Here is a 22,350-nt window from a genome sequence, read left to right on the forward strand (position 1 = left end):
GGTGGTACACCAACAGGTATTGAATAGAACACATGTGTTGGGTGGTGGTACACCAACAGGTTTTGAATAGAACACATGTGTTGGGTGGTGGTACACCAACAGGTATTGAATAGAACACATGTGTTGGGTGGTGGTACACCAACAGGTATTGAATAGAACACATGTGTTGGGTGGTGGTACACCAACAGGTATTGAATAGAACACATGTGTTACACCAACAGGGTGGTGGTACACCAACAGGTATTGAATAGAACACATGTGTTGGGTGGTGGTACACCAACAGGTATTGAATAGAACACATGTGTTGGGTGGTGGTACACCAACAGGTATTGAATGAATATAACATCCTCAATGTGTTGGGTGGTGGTACACCAACAGGTATTGAATATAACATCCTCAATGTGTTGGGTGGTGGTACACCAACAGGTATTGAATAGAATATAACATCAACAGGTATTGAATAGAACACATGTGTTGGGTGGTGGTACACCAACAGGTATTGAATAGAACACATGTGTTGGGTGGTGGTACACCAACAGGTATTGAATAGAATACATGTGTTGGGTGGTGGTACACCAACAGGTATTGAATAGAATACATGTGTTGGGTGGTGGTACACCAACAGGTATTGAATAGAATACATGTGTTGGGTGGTGGTACACCAACAGGTATTGAATAGAACACATGTGTTGGGTGGTGGTACACCAACAGGTATTGAATAGAAACAATGTGTTGGGTGGTGGTACACCAACAGGTATTGAATAGAACACATGTGTTGGGTGGTGGTACACCAACAGGTATTGAATAGAACACATGTGTTGGGTGGTGGTACACCAACAGGTATTGAATAGAACACATGTGTTGGGTGGTGGTACACCAACAGGTATTGAATAGAACACATGTGTTGGGTGGTGGTACACCAACAGGTATTGAATAGAACACATGTGTTGGGTGGTGGTACACCAACAGGTATTGAATAGAACACATGTGTTGGGTGGTGGTACACCAACAGGTATTGAATAGAACACATGTGTTGGGTGGTGGTACACCAACAGGTATTGAATAGAACACATGTGTTGGGTGGTGGTACACCAACAGGTATTGAATATAACATCCTCAATGTGTTGGGTGGTGGTACACCAACAGGTATTGAATATAACATCCTCAATGTGTTGGGTGGTGGTACACCAACAGGTATTGAATATAACACATGTGTTGGGTGGTGGTACACCAACAGGTATTGAATAGAACACCCTCAATGTGTTGGGTGGTGGTACACCAACAGGTATTGAATAGAAACAGGTATTGAATAGAACACATGTGTTGGGTGGTGGTACACCAACAGGTATTGAATAGAACACATGTGTTGGGTGGTGGTACACCAACAGGTATTGAATAGAACATGTGTTGGGTGGTGGTACACCAACAGGTATTGAATAGTGTAGAACACATGTGTTGGGTGGTGGTACACCAACAGGTATTGAATAGAACACATGTGTTGGGTGGTGGTACACCAACAGGTATTGAATAGAACACATGTGTTGGGTGGTGGTACACCAACAGGTATTGAATAGAACATGGTACACCTCAATGTGTTGGGTGGTGGTACACCAACAGGTATTGAATAGACATGTGTTGGGTGGTGGTACACCAACAGGTATTGAATAGAACACATGTGTTGGGTGGTGGTACACCAACAGGTATTGAATAGAATACATGTGTTGGGTGGTGGTACACCAACAGGTATTGAATAGAACACATGTGTTGGGTGGTACACCAACAGGTATTGAATAGAACACCAACAGGTATTGAATAGACATGTGTTGGGTGGTGGTACACCAACAGGTATTGAATAGAACATGTGTTGGGTGGTGGTACACCAACAGGTATTGAATAGAACACATGTGTTGGGTGGTGGTACACCAACAGGTATTGAATAGAACACATGTGTTGGGTGGTGGTACACCAACAGGTATTGAATAGAACACATGTGTTGGGTGGTGGTACACCAACAGGTATTGAATAGAACATCCTCAATGTGTTGGGTGGTGGTACACCAACAGGTATTGAATAGAACATCCTCAATGTGTTGGGTGGTGGTACACCAACAGGGAATAGAACACATGTGTTGGGTGGTGGTACACCAACAGGTATTGAATAGAACACATGTGTTGGGTGGTGGTACACCAACAGGTATTGAATAGAACACATGTGTTGGGTGGTGGTACACCAACAGGGAATAGAACACATGTGTTGGGTGGTGGTACACCAACAATGAATAAACACATGTGTTGGGTGGTGGTACACCAACAGGTATTGAATAGAACATCCTCAATGTGTTGGGTGGTGGTACACCAACAGGTATTGAATAGAACATCCTCAATGTGTTGGGTGGTGGTACACCAACAGGTATTGAATAGAACACAGTACACCAACACATGTGTTGGGTGGTGGTACACCAACAGGTATTGAATAGAACACCTCAATGTGTTGGGTGGTGGTACACCAACAGGTATTGAATAGAACACATGTGTTGGGTGGTGGTACACCAACAGGTATTGAATAGAACACCCTCAATGTGTTGGGTGGTGGTACACCAACAGGTATTGAATAGAACACCCTCAATGTGTTGGGTGGTGGTACACCAACAGGTATTGAATAGAACACATGTGTTGGGTGGTGGTACACCAACAGGTATTGAATAGAACACATGTGTTGGGTGGTGGTACACCAACAGGTATTGAATAGAACACATGTGTTGGGTGGTGGTACACCAACAGGTATTGAATAGAACACCCTCAATGTGTTGGGTGGTGGTACACCAACAGGTATTGGTATTGAACAGGTATTGAATAGAACACATGTGTTGGGTGGTGGTACACCAACAGGTATTGAATAGAACACATGTGTTGGGTGGTGGTACACCAACAGGTATTGAATAGAACACATGTGTTGGGTGGTGGTACACCAACAGGTATTGAATAGAACACATGTGTGAATGGTGTTGGGTGGTGGTACACCAACAGGTATTGAATAGAACACATGTGTTGGGTGGTGGTACACACCAACAGGTATTGAATAGAACACATGTGTTGGGTGGTGGTACACCAACAGGTATTGAATAGAACACATGTGTTGGGTGGTGGTACACCAACAGGTATTGAATAGAACACATGTGTTGGGTGGTGGTACACCAACAGGTATTGAATAGAATACATGTGTTGGGTGGTGGTACACCAACAGGTATTGTAGAACACAATGTGTTGGGTGGTGGTACACCAACAGGTATTGAATAGAACACATGTGTTGGGTGGTGGTACACCAACAGGTATTGAATAGAATACATGTGTTGGGTGGTGGTACACCAACAGGTATTGAATAGAACACATGTGTTGGGTGGTGGTACACCAACAGGTATTGAATAGAACACCCTCAATGTGTTGGGTGGTGGTACACCAACAGGTATTGAATAGAACACATGTGTTGGGTGGTGGTACACCAACAGGTATTGAATAGAACACATGTGTTGGGTGGTGGTACACCAACAGGTATTGAATAGAACACCCTCAATGTGTTGGGTGGTGGTACACCAACAGGTATTGAATAGAACACCCTCAATGTGTTGGGTGGTGGTACACCAACAGGTATTGAATAGAACACATGTGTTGGGTGGTGGTACACCAACAGGTATTGAATAGAACACATGTGTTGGGTGGTGGTACACCAACAGGTATTGAATAGAACACATGTGTTGGGTGGTGGTACACCAACATGAACACATGTGTTGGGTGGTGGTACACCAACAGGTATTGAATAGAACACATGTGTTGGGTGGTGGTACACCAACAGGTATTGAATAGAACACCAACAGGTATTGAATAGAACACATGTGTTGGGTGGTGGTACACCAACAGGTATTGAATAGAATACATGTGTTGGGTGGTGGTACACCAACAGGTATTGAATAGAACACATGTGTTGGGTGGTGGTACACCAACAGGTATTGAATAGAACACATGTGTTGGGTGGTGGTACACCAACAGGTATTGAATAGAACACATGTGTTGGGTGGTGGTACACCAACAGGTATTGAATAGAACACATGTGTTGGGTGGTGGTACACCAACAGGTATTGAATAGAATACATGTGTTGGGTGGTGGTACACCAACAGGTATTGAATAGAACACATGTGTTGGGTGGTGGTACACCAACATATTGAATAGAATACATGTGTTGGGTGGTGGTACACCAACAGGTATTGTACACCATGTGTTGTGGTGGTACACCAACAGGTATTGAATAGAACACATGTGTTGGGTGGTGGTACACCAACAGGTATTGAATAGAACACATGTGTTGGGTGGTGGTACACCAACAGGTATTGAATAGAACACATGTGTTGGGTGGTGGTACACCAACAGGTATTGAATAGAATACATGTGTTGGGTGGTGGTACACCAACAGGTATTGAATAGAACACATGTGTTGGGTGGTGGTACACCAACAGGTATTGAATAGAACACCAACAGGTATTGAATCACATGTGTTGGGTGGTGGTACACCAACAGGTATTGAATAGAACACATGTGTTGGGTGGTGGTACACCAACAGGTATTGAATAGAACACATGTGTTGGGTGGTGGTACACCAACAGGTATTGAATAGAAACATGTGTTGGGTGGTGGTACACCAACAGGTATTGAATAGAACACATGTGTTGGGTGGTGGTACACCAACAGGTATTGAATAGAACACATGTGTTGGGTGGTGGTACACCAACAGGTATTGAATAGAACACATGTGTTGGGTGGTGGTACACCAACAGGTATTGAATAGAACACATGTGTTGGGTGGTGGTACACCAACAGGTATTGAATAGAACACATGTGTTGGGTGGTGGTACACCAACAGGTATTGAATAGAACACCCTACACCAACAATGTGTTGGGTGGTGGTACACCAACAGGTATTGAATAGAACACATGTGTTGGGTGGTGGTACACCAACAGGTATTGAATAGAACACATGTGTTGGGTGGTGGTACACCAACAGGTATTGAATAGAACACCCTCAATGTGTTGGGTGGTGGTACACCAACAGGTATTGAATAGAACACATGTGTTGGGTGGTGGTACACCAACAGGTATTGAATAGAACACATGTGTTGGGTGGTGGTACACCAACAGGTATTGAATAGAACACCAACAGGTATTGAATAGAACAATGTGTTGGGTGGTGGTACACCAACAGGTATTGAATAGAACACATGTGTTGGGTGGTGGTACACCAACAGGTATTGAATAGAACACATGTGTTGGGTGGTGGTACACCAACAGGTATTGAATAGAACACATGTGTTGGGTGGTGGTACACCAACAGGTATTGAATAGAACACATGTGTTGGGTGGTGGTACACCAACAGGTATTGAATAGAACACATGTGTTGGGTGGTGGTACACCAACAGGTATTGAATAGAACACATGTGTTGGGTGGTGGTACACCAACAGGTATGAATGAACACAGAACACAGGTATGTAGAACACATGTGTTGGGTGGTGGTACACCAACAGGTATTGAATAGAACACATGTGTTGGGTGGTGGTACACCAACAGGTATTGAATAGAACACATGTGTTGGGTGGTGGTACACCAACAGGTATTGAATAGAACACATGTGTTGGGTGGTGGTACACCAACAGGTATTGAATAGAACACATGTGTTGGGTGGTGGTACACCAACAGGTATTTGAATACATGTGTTGGGTGGTGGAACAGGTATTGAATAGAACACATGTGTTGGGTGGTGGTACACCAACAGGTATTGAATAGAATACATGTGTTGGGTGGTGGTACACCAACAGGTATTGAATACATGTGTTGGGTGGTGGAACACCCTCAATGTGTTGGGTGGTGGTACACCAACAGGTATTGAATAGAACACATGTGTTGGGTGGTGGTACACCAACAGGTATTGAATAGAACACATGTGTTGGGTGGTGGTACACCAACAGGTATTGAATAGAACACATGTGTGGGTGGTGGTACACCAACAGGTATTGAATAGAACATCCTCAATGTGTTGGGTGGTGGTACACCAACAGGTATTGAATAGACATGTGTTGGGTGGTGGTACACCAACACATGTGTTGGGTGGTGGTACACCAACAGGTATTGAATATGTGTTGGGTGGTGGTACACACATGTGTTGGGTGGTGGTACACCAACAGGTATTGAATATAACATCCTCAATGTGTTGGGTGGTGGTACACCAACAGGTATTGAATAGAACACATGTGTTGGGTGGTGGTACACCAACAGGTATTGAATAGAACACCCTCAATGTGTTGGGTGGTGGTACACCAACAGGTATTGAATAGAACACATGTGTTGGGTGGTGGTACACCAACAGGTATTGAATAGAACACATGTGTTGGGTGGTGGTACACCAACAGGTATTGAATAGAACACCCTCAATGTGTTGGGTGGTGGTACACCAACAGGTATTGAATAGAACACATGTGTTGGGTTGTACACCAACATAGAATAGAACACATGTGTTGGGTGGTGGTACACCAACAGGTATTGAATAGAACACCAACAGGTATTGAATCACATGTGTTGGGTGGTGGTACACCAACAGGTATTGAATAGAACACATGTGTTGGGTGGTGGTACACCAACAGGTATTGAATAGAACACATGTGTTGGGTGGTGGTACACCAACAGGTATTGAATAGAACACATGTGTTGGGTGGTGGTACACCAACAGGTATTGAATAGAACACATGTGTTGGGTGGTGGTACACCAACAGGTATTGAATAGAACACATGTGTTGGGTGGTGGTACACCAACAGGTATTGAATAGAACACCCATGTGTTGGGTGGTGGTACACCAACAATTGAATAGAACACATGTGTTGGGTGGTGGTACACCAACAGGTATTGAATAGAACACATGTGTTGGGTGGTGGTACACCAACAGGTATTGAATATAACATCCTCAATGTGTTGGGTGGTGGTACACCAACAGGTATTGAATAGAAACATGTGTTGGGTGGTGGTACACCAACAGGTATTGAATAGAACACATGTGTTGGGTGGTGGTACACCAACAGGTATTGAATAGAACATCCTCAATGTGTTGGGTGGTGGTACACCAACAGGTATTGAATAGAACACATGTGTTGGGTGGTGGTACACCAACAGGTATTGAATAGAACACATGTGTTGGGTGGTGGTACACCAACAGGTATTGAATAGAACATCCTCAATGTGTTGGGTGGTGGTACACCAACAGGTATTGAATAGAACACATGTGTTGGGTGGTGGTACACCAACAGGTATTGAATAGAACACATGTGTTGGGTGGTGGTACACCAACAGGTATTGAATAGAACACATGTGTTGGGTGGTGGTACACCAACAGGTATTGAATAGAACACCCTCAATGTGTTGGGTGGTGGTACACCAACAGGTATTGAATAGAACACATGTGTTGGGTGGTGGTACACCAACAGGTATTGAATAGAACACCCTCAATGTGTTGGGTGGTGGTACACCAACAGGTATTGAATAGAACACCCTCAATGTGTTGGGTGGTGGTACACCAACAGGAACACATGGTGAAGGTATTGAATAGAACACATGTGTTGGGTGGTGTACACCAACAGGTTGAACACATGGTGGGTGGTGGTACACCAACAGGTATTGAATAGAACACATGTGTTGGGTGGTGGTACACCAACAGGTATTGAATAGAACACATGTGTTGGGTGGTGGTACACCAACAGGTATTGAATAGAATACATGTGTTGGGTGGTGGTACACCAACAGGTATTGAATAGAACACATGTGTTGGGTGGTGGTACACCAACAGGTATTGAATAGAACACATGTGTTGGGTGGTGGTACACCAACAGGTATTGAATAGAACATCCTCAATGTGTTGGGTGGTGGTACACCAACAGGTATTGAATAGAACACATGTGTTGGGTGGTGGTACACCAACAGGTATTGAATAGAACACATGTGTTGGGTGGTGGTACACCAACAGGTATTGAATAGAACACATGTGTTGGGTGGTGGTACACCAACAGGTATTGAATAGAACACATGTGTTGGGTGGTGGTACACCAACAGGTATTGAATAGAACACATGTGTTGGGTGGTGGTACACCAACAGGTATTGAATAGAACACATGTGTTGGGTGGTGGTACACCAACAGGTATTGAATAGAACACATGTGTTGGGTGGTGGTACACCAACAGGTATTGAATCAATGTGTTGGGTGGTGGTACACCAACAGGTATTGAATAGAACACATGTGTTGGGTGGTGGTACACCAACAGGTATTGAATAGAACACCCTCAATGTGTTGGGTGGTGGTACACCAACAGGTATTGAATAGAACACATGTGTTGGGTGGTGGTACACCATGTGTTGGGTGGTGGTACACAGGTATTGAATAGAATACATGTGTTGGGTGGTGGTACACCAACAGGTATTGAATAGAACACATGTGTTGGGTGGTGGTACACCAACAGGTATTGAATAGAACACATGTGTTGGGTGGTGGTACACCAACAGGTATTGAATAGAATACATGTGTTGGGTGGTGGTACACCAACAGGTATTGAATAGAACACATGTGTTGGGTGGTGGTACACCAACAGGTATTGAATAGAACACATGTGTTGGGTGGTGGTACACCAACAGGTATTGAATAGAACACCTCAATGTGTTGGGTGGTGGTACACCAACAGGTATGAATAGAATAGAACACATGTGTTGGGTGGTGGTACACCAACAGGTATTGAATAGAACACATGTGTTGGGTGGTGTACACCAACAGGTATTGAATAGAACACATGTGTTGGGTGGTGGTACACCAACAGGTATTGAATAGAACACATGTGTTGGGTGGTGGTACACCAACAGGTATTGAATAGAACACATGTGTTGGGTGGTGGTACACCAACAGGTATTGAATAGAACACATGTGTTGGGTGGTGGTACACCAACAGGTATTGAATTGAACACATGTGTTGGGTGGTGGAACAGGTATGAATAGAACACATGTGTTGGGTGGTGGTACACCAACAGGTATTGAATAGAATACATGTGTTGGGTGGTGGTACACCAACAGGTATTGAATAGAACACATGTGTTGGGTGGTGGTACACCAACAGGTATTGAATAGAACACATGTGTTGGGTGGTGGTACACCAACAGGTATTGAATAGAACACCCTCAATGTGTTGGGTGGTGGTACACCAACAGGTATTGAATAGAACACATGTGTTGGGTGGTGGTACACCAACAGGTATTGAATAGAACACATGTGTTGGGTGGTGGTACACCAACAGGTATTGAATAGAACACATGTGTTGGGTGGTGGTACACCAACAGGTATTGAATAGAACACCAACAGGTATTGAATCAATGTGTTGGGTGGTGGTACACCAACAGGTATTGAATAGAACACATGTGTTGGGTGGTGGTACACCAACAGGTATTGAATAGAACACCCTCAATGTGTTGGGTGGTGGAACACATGTGTTGGGTGGTGGTACACAACAACAGGTATTGAATAGAACACATGTGTTGGGTGGTGGTACACCAACAGGTATTGAATAGAACACATGTGTTGGGTGGTGGTACACCAACAGGTATTGAATAGAATACATGTGTTGGGTGGTGGTACACCAACAGGTATTGAATAGAACACATGTGTTGGGTGGTGGTACACCAACAGGTATTGAATAGAACACATGTGTTGGGTGGTGGTACACCAACAGGTATTGAATAGAACACATGTGTTGGGTGGTGGTACACCAACAGGTATTGAATAGAACACATGTGTTGGGTGGTGGTACACCAACAGGTATTGAATAGAACACATGTGTTGGGTGGTGGTACACCAACAGGTATTGAATAGAACACATGTGTTGGGTGGTGGTACACCAACAGGTATTGAATAGAACACATGTGTTGGGTGGTGGTACACCAACAGGTATTGAATAGAACACATGTGTTGGGTGGTGGTACACCAACAGGTATTGAATAGAATACATGTGTTGGGTGGTGGTACACCAACAGGTATTGAATAGAACACATGTGTTGGGTGGTGGTACACCAACAGGTATTGAATAGAATACATGTGTTGGGTGGTGGTACACCAACAGGTATTGAATAGAACACATGTGTTGGGTGGTGGTACACCAACAGGTATTGAATAGAACATACACCAACAGGTATTGAATAGAACACATGTGTTGGGTGGTGGTACACCAACAGGTATTGAATAGAACACATGTGTTGGGTGGTGGTACACCAACAGGTATTGAATAGAATACATGTGTTGGGTGGTGGTACACCAACAGGTATTGAATAGAACACCAACAGGTATTGAATAGAACAATGTGTTGGGTGGTGGTACACCAACAGGTATTGAATAGAACACATGTGTTGGGTGGTGGTACACCAACAGGTATTGAATAGAACACATGTGTTGGGTGGTGGTACACCAACAGGTATTGAATAGAATACATGTGTTGGGTGGTGGTACACCAACAGGTATTGAATAGAACACATGTGTTGGGTGGTGGTACACCAACAGGTATTGAATAGAACATCCTCAATGTGTTGGGTGGTGGTACACCAACAGGTATTGAATAGAACACATGTGTTGGGTGGTGGTACACCAACAGGTATTGAATAGAATACATGTGTTGGGTGGTGGTACACCAACAGGTATTGAATAGAACACATGTGTTGGGTGGTGGTACACCAACAGGTATTGAATAGAATACATGTGTTGGGTGGTGGTACACCAACAGGTATTGAATAGAACACATGTGTTGGGTGGTGGTACACCAACAGGTATTGAATAGAACATCCTCAATGTGTTGGGTGGTGGTACACCAACAGGTATTGAATAGAACACATGTGTTGGGTGGTGGTACACCAACAGGTATTGAATAGAATACATGTGTTGGGTGGTGGTACACCAACAGGTATTGAATAGAACACATGTGTTGGGTGGTGGTACACCAACAGGTATTGAATAGAATACATGTGTTGGGTGGTGGTACACCAACAGGTATTGACCAACAGGTATTGAATAGAACACATGTGTTGGGTGGTGGTACACCAACAGGTATTGAATAGAATACATGTGTTGGGTGGTGGTACACCAACAGGTATTGAATAGAACACATGTGTTGGGTGGTGGTACACCAACAGGTATTGAATAGAACATCCTCAATGTGTTGGGTGGTGGTACACCAACAGGTATTGAATAGAACACATGTGTTGGGTGGTGGTACACCAACAGGTATTGAATAGAATACATGTGTTGGGTGGTGGTACACCAACAGGTATTGAATAGAACACATGTGTTGGGTGGTGGTACACCAACAGGTATTGAATAGAACATCCTCAATGTGTTGGGTGGTGGTACACCAACAGGTATTGAATAGAACACATGTGTTGGGTGGTGGTACACCAACAGGTATTGAATAGAATACATGTGTTGGGTGGTGGTACACCAACAGGTATTGAATAGAACACATGTGTTGGGTGGTGGTACACCAACAGGTATTGAATAGAATACATGTGTTGGGTGGTGGTACACCAACAGGTATTGAATAGAACACATGTGTTGGGTGGTGGTACACCAACAGGTATTGAATAGAACATCCTCAATGTGTTGGGTGGTGGTACACCAACAGGTATTGAATAGAACACATGTGTTGGGTGGTGGTACACCAACAGGTATTGAATAGAATACATGTGTTGGGTGGTGGTACACCAACAGGTATTGAATAGAACACCCTCAATGTGTTGGGTGGTGGTACACCAACAGGTATTGAATAGAACACATGTGTTGGGTGGTGGTACACCAACAGGTATTGAATAGAACACATGTGTTGGGTGGATGTCCGTCCTTTCTGACTGTTGTCTTTCTATGTTTGTTTCTAGTCTGTTGGTCAAACTAGATGTCTCTCTCTCTCTCTCTGATAGTGAATCGTTTTGGACAACATAGTGGTTGGTAGTGTCTTGGCATAGTTTTAAAGCTGCTTTACAGTTACTCTAACTATATACATACAATTTCAATCAAATTCATTTTTAAAGTTGCCTGAGTCACAGTGATGTCATGGACACTGTATTGTCGTCGATATTGTCGTTGATGTTACAAAGTATAAATACAAAGCACGACATCAGCAGCCAGGTTGTCCTATTAGCATACCTGCTCTCTTTTAACACCGATAAATCCATCTGTTGAAAAAATATATTTAGGATATGTCAACGTAGCAAGCCAGACAACTGAAAGTAACTCCATCCCCCCATCTCTCTCTCCGTCTTCCTCTGCTCCTCCATCCCTCCATCTCTCTCTGTCTCTAACAGAGTTTATCACAAACAGCCAGATAGAGAGCGGTCTGCTGAAGGCGGAGCTAAAGGACAAGGTGACGTACACGTTGCTACGGAAACATCGACACCAGACAAAGAAGTCCAACCTGCGCTCGCTAGCTGACATCGGCAAGACGGTCTCCAGTGCAAGTAGGCTCTTTACCAACCTGGATAACGCTATTACAGGTGCCAGTTTGGTGCTGTGTCTTTACCAACCTGGATAACGCTATTACAGGTGCCAGTTTGGTGCTGTGTCTTTACCAACCTGGATAACGCTATTACAGGTGCCAGTTTGGTGCTGTGTCTTTACCAACCTGGATAACGCTATTACAGGTGCCAGTTTGGTGCTGTGTCTTTACCAACCTGGATAACGCTGTTACAGGTGCCAGTTTGGTGCTGTGTCTTTACCAACCTGGATAATGCTGTTACAGGTGCCAGTTTGGTGCTGTGTCTTTACCAACCTGGATAACGCTGTTACAGGTGCCAGTTTGGTGCTGTGTCTTTACCAACCTGGATAACGCTATTACAGGTGCCAGTTTGGTGCTGTGTCTTTACCAACCTGGATAATGCTGTTACAGGTGTCACCTTTAATCTGCCACGTTTTTTATAATTTCCCCCATCAATGTTAGGCATCAATATTTTGGAAAATATCTTGTTTTTGGTGTCTGTGTTCTAGACACAGGTTTCTTTTATTTCTTGTGAAAAGTTTGGTGGACAGGCGGACAGTGTAGAGTTCTATCAGTGAACCTTTACTGCCCCCTCCATTAGCACACATCACCTTTAAGAGAAGAGTTGAGATTCCTGGACAGAGGGGTCCACCCATACATGGCATTAGGAAACATTCCACATGTTGGTTAGATGTGAAAACATGTGATTGGTTGATTCTGTAGAGTAAATGAAGATAGCTGTTGGACATGTAGGACCAGATTGGTTGATTCTGTAGAGTAAATGAAGATAGTTGTTGGACATGTAGGACCAGATTGGTTGATTCTGTAGAGTAAATGAAGATAGCTGTTGGACATGTAGGACCAGATTGGTTGATTCTGTAGAGTAAATGAAGATAGCTGTTGGACATGTAGGACCAGATTGGTTGATTCTGTAGAGTAAATGAAGATAGTTGTTGGACATGTAGGACCAGATTGGTTGATTCTGTAGAGTAAATGAAGATAGCTGTTGGACATGTAGGACCAGATTGGTTGATTCTGCAGAGTAAATGAAGATAGCTGTTGGACATGTAGGACCAGATTGGTTGATTCTGCAGAGTAAATGAAGATAGTTGTTGGACATGTAGGACCAGATTGGTTGATTCTGCAGAGTAAATGAAGATAGTTGTTGGACATGTAGGACCAGATTTTAAATGTGCAAGTTTGCATAATATTCACATTTAAGAAATGGAAGGAAAAGTCCTAAACCTCAAGTGAACTGTACTAACCCTAACCCTACTGAACATAGTTCCTTATCGAACATGGATGCTCTATTGCAGAACAGCAGAACCAAGTCATTCACATCAGTTTAGATGTAGAATTCATTCAGTTAAGCTGAGGCTGTTCTGGAGTTGAACTTTTCATTTCATCTTTCATTGCTGTAAAATCATAACACTGAATTCATCATCACACACAGATGTTTGTTTGATTATATTAATCAATGATAAATCAAATAAATATATGGTTGGAACAGATTTCATGGTTTAACATGGAAGGTGATCAGTTGCCCAGGTCAGCTTGGGTCTGTAAATAATCATTTATTACCTGCTCTGACATTTATGACAATGATTGGTTAATGGAACATGGAAGTCATCGATCTGTGTTATTGATATGTTGTTGTAGTAGTGAAAAGGACATTTTAATTATTTGGTAGAATTTTTCACATCGATTTGTGTGTATCATCTAGCTTTGGATTTCAATAAAATACACTATATAATACCAGGTTGGTTTCACGGTAACTTTATACAGTTACTGCTAACATCACCCCCATGTTCTCCTGAACACAATACAATAGAGGCAGGATACTTGTCCATGAGATTAAGCATTTATATAATGTAGCAAAAATGACTAACTCATTTTTGACCAAATGAGCAGTTACTGCCTTTTGCTTGGTAGGTCAGTATTGTGGTCTAACATTACAGATCCAATGTAACTAAGTCTGTCCAACCCGAAACTGTGTTCTTTCCAGATAACCATCTTTCAGTTTGCTTCACCAGTTAATCTATCACATCCTGTTCTATCTGCTTCTCTTTTAACCCTACCCTTACTCATTTGATTCTGTCGAACTAACACTGTATAATTCCACTGCATCTGTCTGTCTAACTAACACTTGCCCTTTGATTAATCCACTATTTTTCTCCCTCCTTCTTTCTTTCCTTTCTTCCATTCCTCCTGCTCCCTCTACTTCTGTCTTCCGCGGGTTGGGTTCTGCCATTTAAGCCCGTAGTCCGCTTGAAAACTCAGTGCCTTGTCTAACAGTCCGTGCCTCAATGGAGGAGCTGCAGACCCAACGAAGCCCCAGCATGGACTGGCTTAGTAAGTCATGCTACTGTATTGTAGATCTCCAGCATCATGGACTGGCTTAGTAAGTCATGCTACTGTATTGTAGATCTCCAGCATCATAGACTGGCCAAGTATGTTCTCATTAGAATTCTGGAACTACTGTTGGTCCATAGAGCCAAACAACCAGCTGTCCCCTTTGCCCCACTGTATCCTATCACACAGAAGTTATTTTCTTTCATGAGGAATCTGCCTCATTAGGCCAGAATAGAACCGCTTATCTGTCCTCCATGATAGATCTTCGATGACTGGAATTCAATTCTGACAGTTGTCATCCAAATTTAGTCCATTCTACCCAGTCCACACTTCAGTATACTTAGTCCACACAGATTAACACCAAGTCTGAATGTTATTCACACCCTACTTTTTGAGAAGGTATTTTTCCCCAGTGACAACATAGAAAATGCCATTTTCCTCTGGGTGCATCAAATGGACTGTCCCCCTCTATCTATCCAGAGGAATGAGGTAACAACCTGTTGAATCACTACAGTGGCATCAGATTTATGTTCACAGATGTATTGCCTTCAGCAGTATCTCCACCCTGAAATTTGAAGTGCAGGCTGGTACACTGTGTGTTTTGCTGTCTCCATTCAGTCCAGTCTTTAACAGCAGAGTAGGTTGTTAACCTTCAAGGCTGTTGTTCACTCATAGGCAGTCCAGCCACCACACATCGGAACCTGGCCTCAAGCAGCATGAACGACATCTCCGACAAACCAGAGAAAGACCAGGTGAGTGTCCATTGGTTGACCTCTCCGTTCAATGTTCCATCCAAGTGTCAGTAACTGTGTTCTTTAGAGAATGTTAGCTGTTTAAACTTCAATAATTACTGGACCTAGTTACCTAGAGAGAAAACAGCTAGGTTTCCATCCAAGTGTCAGTAACTGTGTTCTTTAGAGAATGTTAGCTGTTTAAACTTCAATAATTACTGGACCTAGTTACCTAGGGAGAAACCAGCTAGGTTTCCATCCAAGTGTCAGTAACTGTGTTCTTTAGAGAATGTTAGCTGTTTAAACTTCAATAATTACTGGACCTAGTTACCTAGAGAGGAAACAGCTAAGTTTCCATCCAATTGGCAACATATTTTCATGTGAATATTCTAAAAACTGCATAAAGAAAATATTTTCAACTCTACCGATGGTTATGTCATAAAAACTATTGTGTTAAATAGCAACTGTGCCCACTCTGGTCTTGGCACGTGCTCTCTAGCCAACAGCTGGCAGATAGTGCAGGTAGGCTAGCCTACATGATGGGATTATTATGGATAAAAGAGAATATTTGTATTTGTCTAACGGCATTCAAGCATCAATCATTATGTCACCAGATTAAGACCCTTAATATTTATTGGATAGGAGCATCAAGCTCATCACAGTGCACTTTCACCACCATGTGAAGTTCATCATAATTTATTTCATCTGTATCCTAATAAACTGCATGCATTCCCGGGGTCGTAGTGGGAGAACTACACAACATGTCATCATGACTCAGATGGTTATTATAACAATATTTGTGTTTCCACCCAGCCATTTCTCATTTTATACATTTTAAAGACACACAAAGATCCTTCCATGTCGAATAATCAAATTGTCTGTGTAAATTTCTGAAATTTTACTGACATTTCCTGTTTTCATAAGCCTGGTTGTGGATTGTTTTATGTCTCACTTAATTAATCCGCATAAAATGGTTGGATAGAAACCTGGTTATTGATATGAAATATATATTTAATAGTCAGTGGTTTAGTGTGTCACTGAAGCATAGTGACACAATGTTAGTACAATTTCTGCTGTCTTGCTGATCCCTGTCTGCCTGCTCTATGTACTGTGGTCTGCGTTATCTGACCAGCCATTGGAACTTTTCCACTGGCTCACTGTAGCTACAGTCCAAGAAGGATAACAGGGTTAGCTACAGTATAGAAAAGCTAACAGCGTTAGCTACAGGGTTAGCTATAGTCCAGGAAGGCTAACAAGGTTAGCTACAGTATAGAAAAGCTAACAGCGTTAGCTACAGGGTTAGCTATAGTCCAGGAAGGCTAACATGGTTAGCTACAGTATAGAAAAGCTAACAGCGTTACCTACAGGGTTAGCTATAGTCCAGGAAGGCTAAAAGGGTAAACCACTATGTGCTTGCCTTATGGGTGATTATGATTGTCCAAAGTAAATCGACCAAGCTGCATTGTCCTCCTCCAACCCTAACCCACCAAGGTGCTTGGCCCTCCAATCCTAACCCACCAAGGTGCATGGCCCTCCAACCCTAACCCACCAAGGTGCATGGCCCTACAACCCTAACCCACCAAGGTGCATGGCCCTCTAACCCTAACTCACCAAGGTGCATGGCTCTCCTCCAACCCTAACCCACCAAAGTGCATGGCCCTCCAAGCCTAACCCACCAAGGTGCATGGCCCTCCTCCAACCCTAACCCACCAAGGTGCATGGCCCTCTAACCCTAACTCACCAAGGTGCATGGCTCTCCTCCAACCCTAACCCAAAAAGGTGCATTGTCCTCCTCCAACCCTAACGCACCAAGGTGCATGGCCCTCCAACCCTAACCCACCAAGGTGCATGGCCCTCCTATAACCCTAACCCACCAAGGTGCATGGCCCTCCTCCAACCCTGACCCACCAAGGTGCATGGTCCTCCTCCAACCCTGACCCACCAAGGTGCATGGCCCTCCTCCAACCCTAACCCAAAAAGGTGCATGGCCCTCCTCCAACCCTAATCCACCAAGGTGCATGGCCCTCCTCCAACCCTAACCCACCAAGGTGCATGGCCCTCCTCCAACCCTAACCCAAAAAGGTGCATGGTCCTCCTCCAACCCTAACCCACCAAGGTGCATGGCCCTCCTCCAACCCTAATGCACCAAGGTGCATGGCCCTCCAACCCTAACCCACCAAGGTGCATGGCCCTCCTCCAACCCTAACCCACCAAGGTGCATGGCCCTCCTCCAACCCTAACCCAAAAAGGTGCATGGTCCTCCTCCAACCCTAACCCACCAAGGTGCATGGCCCTCCTCCAACCCTAACGCACCAAGGTGCATGGCCCTCCAACCCTAACCCACCAAGGTGCATGGCCCTCCTCCAACCCTAACCCACCAAGGTGCATGGCCCTCCTCCAACCCTAACCCAAAAAGGTGCATGGTCCTCCTCCAACCCTAACCCACCAAGGTGCATGGCCCTCCTCCAACCCTAATCCACCAAGGTGCATGGTCCTCCTCCAACCCTGACCCACCAAGGTGCATGGCCCTCCTCCAACCCTAACCCAAAAAGGTGCATGGCCCTCCTCCAACCCTAATCCACCAAGGTGCATGGCCCTCCTCCAACCCTAACCCACCAAGGTGCATGGCCCTCCAACCCTAATCCACCAAGGTGCATGACCCTCCTCCAACCCTAACCCACCAAGGTGCATGGCCCTCTTCCAATCCTAACTCAGCAAGGTGCATGGCCCTCCTCAACCCTAACCCACCAAGGTGCATGGCCCTCCTCCAACCCTAACCCAAAAAGGTGCATGGCCCTCCTCCAACCCTAATCCACCAAGGTGCATGGCCCTCCTCAACCCTGACCCACCAAGGTGCATGGCCCTCCTCCAACCCTAACCCACCAAGGTGCATGGCCCTCCAACCCTAACCCACCAAGTTGCATGGCCCACCTCTAACCCTAACCCACCAAGGTGCATGGTCCTCCTCCAACCCTAACCCACCAATGTGCATGGCCCTCCTCCAACCCTAACCCACCAATGTGCATGGCCCTCTTCCAACCCTAGCCCACCAAGGTGCATGGCCCTCCTCCAACCCTAACCCACCAAGGTGCATGGCCCTCCTCCACCCCTAACCCACCAAGGTGCATGGCCCTCCTTCATTCAGTCTGGTTCAGCCCTAATCAGTTCAGTCATTCATTCTTGCATGGCCCTACACCATTCTAGGGCCATCTATTTCAGTCCAGCTCAGTTCAGTTGAGTCATTCCCCCTGAAATCAAGGCAAGCTCCTCTAATATTCCACTGGCTTTCTTTCCATCTGAGAGAAACTGATAAGGACGTTTCACATCATTTATGTAGACAACCAATCTGATAAGGACAGTCTTTCTCACACTTCCTCTCTCGAATTTAGTCACATGTAAAGTGTTCTGTTGGCTCAGTGTGGAGCAGGAGGGGACTTTACACTTCATGTCTCAACTGGAATGTTCAGGAAGTGATATAAGTGTATAGGTTCTGTCAGTGTAGTGTGTTCAATGTTCCTTCAGTGTGGTGTGTTCTATGTTCTGTCATTGTAGTGTGTTCTATGTTCTGTCAGTGTAGTGTGTTCTATGTTCTGTCATTGTAGTGTGTTCTATGTTCTCTCATTGTAGAGTGTTCTATGTTCTGTCAGTGTAGTGTGTCCTATGTTCTGTCAGTGTAGTGTGTTCTATGTTCTGTCATTGTAGTGTGTTCTATGTTCTGTCATTGTAGTGTGTTCTATGTTCTGTCATTGTAGTGTGTTCTATGTTCTGTCAGTGTAGAGTGTTCTATGTTCTGTCAGTGTAGTGTGTCCTATGTTCTGTCAGTGTAGTGTGTTCTGTGTTCTGTCATTGAATTGTGTTCTATGTTCTGTCAGTGTAGTGTGTTCTGTGTTCTGTCAGTGTAGTATGTTCTTTATTCTGGTAGTGTAGAGGTTCTATGTTCTGTCAGTGTAGAGTGTTCTATGTTCTGTCAGTGTAGTCTGTTCTATGTTCTGTCAGTGTAGAGTGTTCTATGTTCTGTCAGTGTAGAGTGTTCTATGTTCTGTTAGTGTATTGTGTTCTATGTTCTGTCAGTGTAGTGTGTTCTATGTTCTGCCAGTGTAGTGTGTTCCATGTTCTGTCAGTGTAGAGTGTTCTATGTTCTGTTAGTGTATTGTGTTCTATGTTCTGTCAGTGTAGTGTGTTCTATGTTCTGTCAGTGTAGTGTGTTCTATGTTCTGTCAGTGTAGTGTGTTCTATGTTCTGCCAGTGTGGTGTGTTCCATGTTCTGTCAGTGTAGAGTGTTCTATGTTCTGTTAGTGTATTGTGTTCTCTGTTATGTTAGTGTAGTGTGTTCTATGTTCTGTTAGTGTATTGTGTTCTCTGTTCTGTTAGTCTAGTGTGTTCTATGTTCTGCCAGTGTAGTGTGTTCCGTGTTCTGTCAGTGTAGTGTGTTCCATCAGTGTAGTGTGTTCTATGTTCCGTCAGTGTAGTGTGTTCTATGTTCCGTCAGTGTAGTGTGTTCCATCAGTGTAGTGTGTTCTATGTTCCGTCAGTGTAGAGTGTTCTATGTTCTGTTAGTGTGGTGTGTTCTATGTTCTGTTAGTGTGGTGTGTTCTCTGTTCTGTCAGTGTAGTGTGTTCTCTGTTCTGTCAGTGTAGTGTGTTCTGTGTTCTGCCAGTGTAGTGTGTTCCATGTTCTGTCAGTGTAGTGTGTTCTGTGTTCTGCCAGTGTAGTGTGTTCTGTGTTCTGCCAGTGTAGTGTGTTCTGTGTTCTACCAATGTAGTGTGTTCCGTGTTCTGGCAGTGTAGTGTGTTCCATGTTCCGTCAGTGTAGTGTGTTCCATGTTCCGTCAGTGTAGTGTGTTCCATAAGTGTAGTGTGTTCTATGTTCCGTCAGTGTAGTGTGTTCCATGTTCTGTCAGTGTAGTGTGTTCTGTGTTCTGCCAGTGTAGTGTGTTCTGTGTTCTGCCAGTGTAGTGTGTTCTGTGTTCTACCAATGTAGTGTGTTCCGTGTTCTGTCAGTGTAGTGTGTTCTGTGTTCTGTCAGTGTAGTGTGTTCTATGTTCTGTCAGTGTAGTGTGTTCCATGTTCCGTCAGTGTAGTGTGTTCTATGTTCTGTCAGTGTAGTGTGTTCTATGTTCTGTCAGTGTAGTGTGTTCTATGTTCTGTCAGTGTAGTGTGTTCTATGTTCTGTCAGTGTAGTGTGTTCTATGTTCTGTCAGTGTAGTGTGTTCTTGGTCTTGTCAGTTCTGAGGTTCTATGTTCTGTCAGTGTAGTGTGTTCTTGGTCTTGTCAGTTTTGAGGTTCTATGTTCTGTCAGTGTAGTGTGTTCTTGGTCTTGTCAGTTTTGAGGTTCGATGTTCTGTCAGTGTATTGTGTTTTATGTTCTGTCAGTGTAGTGTGTTCTATGTTCTGTCAGTGTAGTGTGTTCTATGTTCTGTCAGTGTAGTGTGTTCTATGTTCTGTCAGTGTCGTGTGTTCTATGTTCTGTCAGTGTAGTGTGTTCTATGTTCTGTCAGTGTAGTGTGTTCTATGTTCTGTCAGTGTAGTGTGTTCTATGTTCTGTCAGTGTAGTGTGTTCTATGTTCTGTCAGTGTAGTGTGTTCTATGTTCTGTCAGTGTAGTGTGTTCTATGTTCTGTCAGTGTAGTGTGTTCTTGGTCTTGTCAGTTCTGAGGTTCTATGTTCTGTCAGTGTAGTGTGTTCTTGGTCTTGTCAGTTTTGAGGTTCTATGTTCTGTCAGTGTAGTGTGTTCTTGGTCTTGTCAGTTTTGAGGTTCGATGTTCTGTCAGTGTATTGTGTTTTATGTTCTGTCAGTGTAGTGTGTTCTATGTTCTGTCAGTGTAGTGTGTTCTATGTTCTGTCAGTGTAGTGTGTTCTATGTTCTGTCAGTGTCGTGTGTTCTATGTTCTGTCAGTGTAGTGTGTTCTATGTTCTGTCAGTGTAGTGTGTTCTATGTTCTGTCAGTGTAGTGTGTTCTATGTTCTGTCAGTGTAGTGTGTTCTATGTTCTGTCAGTGTAGTGTGTTCTATGTTCTGTCAGTGTAGTGTGTTCCATGTTCCGTCAGTGTAGTGTGTTCTATGTTCTGTCAGTGTAGTGTGTTCTATGTTCTGTCAGTGTAGTGTGTTCTATGTTCTGTCAGTGTAGTGTGTTCTATGTTCTGTCAGTGTAGTGTGTTCTATGTTCTGTCAGTGTAGTGTGTTCTTGGTCTTGTCAGTTTTGAGGTTCTATGTTCTGTCAGTGTAGTGTGTTCTTGGTCTTGTCAGTTTTGAGGTTCTATGTTCTGTCAGTGTAGTGTGTTCTTGGTCTTGTCAGTTTTGAGGTTCTATGTTCTGTCAGTGTAGTGTGTTCTATGTTCTGTCAGTGTAGTGTGTTCTATGTTCTGTCAGTGTAGTGTGTTCTATGTTCTGTCAGTGTAGTGTGTTCTATGTTCTGTTAGTGTAGTGTGTTCTATGTTCTGTCAGTGTATTGTGTTTTATGTTCTGTCAGTGTAGTGTGTTCTATGTTCTGTCAGTGTAGTGTGTTCTATGTTCTGTCAGTGTAGTGTGTTCTATGTTCTGTCAGTGTAGTGTGTTCTATGTTCTGTTAGTGTAGTGTGTTCTTGGTCTTGTCAGTTTTGAGGTTCTATGTTCTGTCAGTGTAGTGTGTTCTATGTTCTGTCAGTGTAGTGTGTTCTATATTCTGTTAGTGTAGTGTGTTCTTGGTCTT

The 22,350-nt window shown here is 43.8% G+C and overlaps 1 protein-coding gene across 3 annotated transcripts in view; it reads left to right on the forward strand.

Annotated features, from left to right (window-relative positions):
* LOC118374644 (electrogenic sodium bicarbonate cotransporter 1-like) overlaps positions 1-22,350 on the forward strand; it is a 165,089-nt gene that overhangs the window by 33,601 nt on the left and 109,138 nt on the right. For all 3 annotated transcript variants that reach the window (XM_052460801.1, XM_052460800.1, XM_052460802.1), the window contains exons 3-4: positions 12,413-12,565; positions 15,610-15,686. In XM_052460801.1, the coding sequence (XP_052316761.1) occupies positions 12,413-12,565; positions 15,610-15,686 (230 nt within the window). The remainder of the gene's footprint in view (positions 1-12,412; positions 12,566-15,609; positions 15,687-22,350) is intronic.

This window comes from Oncorhynchus keta, chromosome 14, assembly GCF_023373465.1.
Source record: "Oncorhynchus keta strain PuntledgeMale-10-30-2019 chromosome 14, Oket_V2, whole genome shotgun sequence".
In the NCBI taxonomy this organism is placed as follows: Eukaryota; Metazoa; Chordata; class Actinopteri; order Salmoniformes; family Salmonidae; genus Oncorhynchus; species Oncorhynchus keta.